Source organism: Haplochromis burtoni, unplaced genomic scaffold (assembly GCF_018398535.1).
Source record: "Haplochromis burtoni strain Fernald_Lab_line unplaced genomic scaffold, NCSU_Asbu1 Contig_104, whole genome shotgun sequence".
Lineage (NCBI taxonomy): Eukaryota > Metazoa > Chordata > Actinopteri > Cichliformes > Cichlidae > Haplochromis > Haplochromis burtoni.
Window position 1 is genome coordinate 1,704,892 of NW_024582465.1, and position 5,791 is coordinate 1,710,682.

At 37.7% G+C, this 5,791-nt stretch overlaps 1 protein-coding gene across 1 annotated transcript in view; it reads right to left on the reverse strand.

Annotated features, from left to right (window-relative positions):
• Positions 1-5,432, reverse strand: part of LOC102304373 (forkhead box protein P2) — a 12,068-nt gene extending 6,636 nt beyond the window's left edge. The window contains exons 1-6 of the mRNA XM_005927867.3: positions 5,311-5,432; positions 4,531-4,688; positions 2,487-2,582; positions 1,395-1,475; positions 898-1,009; positions 476-653 (exon numbers count right to left, since the gene is read on the reverse strand). Coding sequence (XP_005927929.1) covers positions 476-653; positions 898-1,009; positions 1,395-1,475; positions 2,487-2,582; positions 4,531-4,683 — 620 coding nt within the window. The 5' untranslated portion in view covers positions 4,684-4,688; positions 5,311-5,432. The remainder of the gene's footprint in view (positions 1-475; positions 654-897; positions 1,010-1,394; positions 1,476-2,486; positions 2,583-4,530; positions 4,689-5,310) is intronic.
• Positions 5,433-5,791: the final 359 nt, after the last annotated feature.

Genomic DNA, 5,791 nt, shown 5'->3' on the forward strand with positions numbered 1-5,791 from the left:
GAGAGAGAGAGAGAGAGAGAGAGAGAGAGAGAGAGAGAGAGAGAGAAGGGCCTGTCAAGATTAAAGAAACCACAGCAGGCAAACAACAAAACAGCAATAAAACAGATATAAGAGTGTTTTCTTTTCTTTTCAGGTAGCAGAAATGACAGGAGAGAGGTGGCAGGGAGCACTGACAAAAAAAAAGCACAAAAAACAGGATAACTATTTACTTTTGATTCGGGACGTGTACTGCAGTTACGTAAACTTTTTCTTTGCTGATCCACTTCAGGTGGCAGAACACAAAGCAAACAAACAATACAAAATACATTGTCCCCAAGGGGAATTAAAAGTGAAGTCTCAAAAGCAAACATCTCCTCACCCGCACCTTGAGAGAAAAAAAAAATGTCTACAGATGACAAGTCTTTGATGTTAACAGAAAAAAGGCAGTGTCACCTGAGCCCTCCTGCTGCTTACAGCGAGAACAGACGGCTCTTACCTCTCAGCTCTGTGAGGACAGGCAGACTGCTGGTCATCGGCTTGTCTCCCTGGGACTTTTGCTGACATTATTTTGCCAGCGGAAGATTCTCGATTCTCTTTTATTGTGGTTTTATCTTCAGTCATTCCAATTGTGAGCTCTTTCCATACTTGCTGCATCTTTGCAGGGCTGAGACAAGCTAAAAGATGATTGAAAACACAAAGTCTATCAATACTCCTGCAAATAGCAAAGTAGCTGTGGTGTATTTTTCTAGCGATGTAGCATTTGTTATTCAGTGTACATTAATTATACAGAGCCCCTGCTGTTCCTTCAATCTCGAAATGATGACTTAAAACACATAGTATACACAAAATGAAAGAGTTGATTTGAAGAAACTTTTTTTTAATGTATAATTTTGGGAAATAGATGTAAAGAGGAGTGACCTGGAGAGAGGGCGGGAGAGGACAGCGCTGGTCTGTGCGCCCGGAGGAGCTGCTGCTGCTGCTGCTGCTGGAGTTGGATGAGCTGCTGGAAGACGAGCTGGGGAGAGGAGAGCTGGAGGATGGGGAAAGAAAGCATTTCTACTGAGGTAGTAAACACTGCCCTCACTCTCTTTTGCCATACCAGAGTGAGACCAGTCAGTCCATTAAGGGTCACATCTGGTAGATGTTTAGATATTGATTCTGGACTTTTAAGGTTGGAAGAGCATAATTTTAAGTCAGGTGATACCACCATTTAATGATAACATTTAATGACTTCATCAGTTGCTGAAATGATTTGAAAATAAAAGGCCAAATCCATTCATTATTTCACTTTAATCTCTAGAACCAGAGAAAGGAAAAGTAATAAATATTTATTTTTTATATGTGTATCAATCTTCAACAATAGGATATCCTCCAAAAATATATAGGTGTGTAATATTGTAGCCTGAGACTCTTACCTCTTTGATTTTCTTACTGGACTGTTGCTGAAGCAGCTGAATCTGTTGTTGCTGCTTCTTGTAGAACTCTTTCAGGTGATGCTATCAAAAAATGTAGCATTATCACGATCATTTAGACACTTACAACTGCTACTGGCAGAAATGTTTGTTTGTTTTATTTATTTTAGGCTGCCTCATGGTTGCCAATCTTAGGTGTGTGGTACAATTTCAGTATTTGGTATATTACAGAAGGTGGAAACAATGACAAAAAGGTTTTTTTTTACTGAAGATAGAGATTTACAGACACACTAGCTGGGTATAGGCTGTCTGATATTAAACCTGTTCAAAGACTGCGTGCTTAAGCATTAAAACACTTTAACCCAGGCAAACTCTTTATAAAAATCATGATTCTTTGTTGCTTCCCTGCTACAAGAGGAGAATAAATAACAACAAAGCAACAACAACAGAAACCACAGAAGAAAGGGGTCATAGGCTAACATTGCCATTTTAAATACTGACATCTTGGTGATATGATGGTACTAAGCCAAAATTAATACATTCTCTTTAATGAGATGGAGTTAAACCTTAGTGGAGAAAGTCTAGGTAAGTGAAAAGGTTGAGTTAAAATCCAGAAGTGTTTTTAATACTGCTGTGTTATTGTATTATTATTATTATTATTATTATTATTATTATTGTTGTTGTTATTATACATATTGGTTGATTGGTTGACTTTGGAACACCAGTTTGCTTTGGAATGACTAGCTTACAAATTAGCTCACCTTGATAGCTTTAAGCTCATGTTAATCACGGCCTCAGTCTAAATCATTTTGCAGTAACATTAACTCAAATATCTAACCTTATAACCACAATGTATTCTCATTGTCATAAATTCCCATTGATAAGAGTTTTGTCATTTTTTAACGCTTGCTAGCTAAGTGACTTCTCTTAGCTAGTAAACTAGGCTAAATTAACAACAATCATAATAATTATATGTATATGCAAATAATAAATAAACAAATATAGTAGCCAATTTACAAACTTTGCTGTGTTATGTAAGTCATGTTTATCAAACACCACCACCCTGACATGTATATATGTTAACTGTGCAAATACCTGATGAAGCAGAAGGGCTTGCTGCTTCTGGTGGATCAGAGCCTGCAGCTGGCTGGGAGCCAGAAACTGCTGAGGGGCCATCATAGCAAGAAAGACCTCAAAGAAGAAGAGGAAGGACAACATTTTAAAGGACAGTCAGGAGTGCAGTCAAAACAATAACTGAGACAGAGTGTCAGGTGATAAACAGTAATAACCATCAAATGGGAATCTTTCCAATTACACAACAGTGTTGTCAACCTTTTGTGAACATCATCATGCTGGATTGTGTCACTGACCCAAAATGAGACTGGAGATAGGCTGACCAGTTAATTAGCAACACAATTTCAAGCTTGTTGTGGCTCCTAATAGAAGTGTATGGGTATTAATAAAGGCAAACACTCCCAGAATAATAACTGATCTGCGCTGTCACTGATTGGGTGACAAATAACAAGGCTATTGTCTCCCTTTGTAGTCACACAGAGCCTACAGCAATTACCATGACTGCATTAAGAAACAACAACATGCATATTCCACATGTTGTATTACAAACAACACATAAAAAAGGTGCTACTAAATGATTGTTGGGGAAAATATAATTTATTTGAATTTTGCAGTATGTGGTCTCCTTATCTATATATAAAACATCAACCGTTATATAAAGACTAAAGCTGTTCTTTGGGTTTGGTAAAGCTGTCATATTGAAGTAATATCTCAGCAGCCTGCAGGATGTAATGAAAGAATGCACCAAGGACTTCAAGTTTGTAATTTTTCCACCCATCAGTCCATTGAGATGTTGCCCCCTGTGTTCAACCAAACTGAGAAAGTTAAGAGCAATAGGCATTACATGAAGAACAAGGAAGGAAGGAGGTGCAGTGGTCTTATTTAGTGCTGAAACAGCTGGCCTTTTAATTTACTGGTTGATTGGCAGAAATTAAATCAACCATCAAGATTATGTAGACATACTTTCTCAAAAACCAGGGGGAGGACAAAGACGCTTTACCAAAATTAGCAAAGAAAAAAAAAAGCTTTAAAAAAGTTCAACTACCACTGTTAACAAAAGCAACACCCCAAAAAAACACAAACCACACGGTGGTTATGCCACGTTTTTAAAAATATAAAAGTTTAAGACAAGACTGACAAATATATGTGTCAAACTTTTTTTGTTCTCCCTGAATGTTCTTTTGCATGTAGGTGCAGCTGGCTTCATTATCGCACTTTACAAATCACCGTGCATCCATTTGCTGCGTGCAGCCTGGATACAGGTAAGAAAGAAATGCATTGAAGATGAAGGTCCCTGCCTTTTATTATCAAAGAAAAAAAAACAGTTTTCTAAATGAATAGACCTTATTTGTAATATTTTTTAGGGTTTTCAGATTGAAAAAAAAATATTCATATCACAAGTCATTATTAAATTCTGAAGACCAGAATCTGTGGCAGACAGACAACGTTGCAACAGGGTAAAGTTATTATGTAAGCTGAAAATACCCCCCCCCACCAAAAAATAGGATCTTTAAATATTAACACCATGCAGTTGAAGTCCAGATTTAGAAAGTGAATTAGGAGAATAGAACAGAACAAAAGTGACAAGATGACAGGACGGACTGGAGGAAGCGCTGTTGCTGGCCGCTAATTATCTCGGTTGTTTCATTGATCCCTTAGATTAAGATTACCAGGGATGGAATTGCAAGAGACAACCATAAAATTGTGTTGGGCCATGCTTATTTGCCGTTCACTTGCATCTGTTTGACCTAGGTCTGTGCACAATTATTCCTCCCTGGCTCTGACTCACAAACTAATAATGAAGGACAAACAAGAATTCTGTGTGTCAACTCCCCGCTCCCCTCAGATCTCATATGAAATCTTTGTCACTGTCAACAGAGCCGTGAGCTCTGGGTTTCGTGTCCTGCCAGAGGATATCCAATATGAGGCCATGGGGTATTTCTCTCTTGACATCTGTTTGAGGAAGAGTGTTCTGTTTTCCACTTATGAAGGAGAGGAAAGAGCTGAAGGATGAAGAAAAGGAGGATGAGGGGCACGATGAAGGAGTAGCAGGACACACACGTACCTGTTTATGCTGAAGAGTCTGCCAGTCGTCGCCACTCAGAGCGCCAGCGTTCCCATTAGCGACTCTTTCCCCTCCACTACTGTCTGTGTGACTGAGGAGGCTGCTGGCTGGGTTTTGACGGGCTGTTGTGGGACTGAGAGGGGACTCTGGCATCTCAGCTAACATCATAAAAGAAGCTGGTTATCAAAGATGTAAGCTGCAAACTTCTACTGCTATTTGAAAAAAAGAAAATCTCAAAGACAGGACAAAGAAACTCTAATTAAAAAATATTCTTACAACCAAAACAAAAATAAAATGTTTCAAGGAAGGCCTAAAATAGGCTGAAATATGCTGCAGATAATATTTAGAGGACTGCTGACAAAAAAAAAATATAGATACATTTTTGACTTTCAAGTAAAGATTTCAACAATTTTAATGAATGCCAATCATAAAAAACATTAGTGCATGCTTTTTTTGACCTGTTATTGACTTCCTAACATTTAAACGATAATACCCTGTAAGATTTAATCATTTAATACCATCAAAAATCAGAATGATTGATTGTAACTGGATGTATCCAGAAAATCGATCTGTAGATTATAACATGTATAGGCATGAAAGAAAATTAGTCAACATATCTTACCACTGCACAAAGGCAAAGCTAATAAAAAGCTCCCTAACAATAGTTTAAACACATATCCTGTTACATAAAACATGACTTTAAGTTTTCATATAAAGTCCTGAAATGCACAGGAAGTACAATCTAAGCTCTCCTACTGAAAACGAACAAAAGCTTCGTACCGTTAAGGTGAACAGCTGAATTCAGAGCAGCCAAGAAGAGTTGGTGTCTTCAACTAGGCAGTTTGGAGTGTGGATGAGAGATAACTGATGGAGTTGTGTGACTACCTCGAGGGGAGGAGTCACAGCACTGTGAGCAGGAAAAACAATATTATAAAATCAGCCGGCGCTACAAATATATTTAAAACATAAAAGTGCCGGCAAAAGTCTCCTGCAATGTTAAAAATCTCCTCTTAAAATTTGAATTGATTAATGTAATTTACATTGTAAGAATACAAACATTTATAGAACATGTATTATTCACATTAGTGCATACAGCACACACAGCGTTGTGCTTCCCAGCTACCTGTTTTTTTTTAATCCTGACACTATTTTTCTTTGAGATATTCATAGATGTGCACAGTGCAATAAGCAAAACGCCCCCTAACACACATCATTTATTGCCTTAAATGAAAAACAAAGAGTCCTTTTTACATTTCTTAGA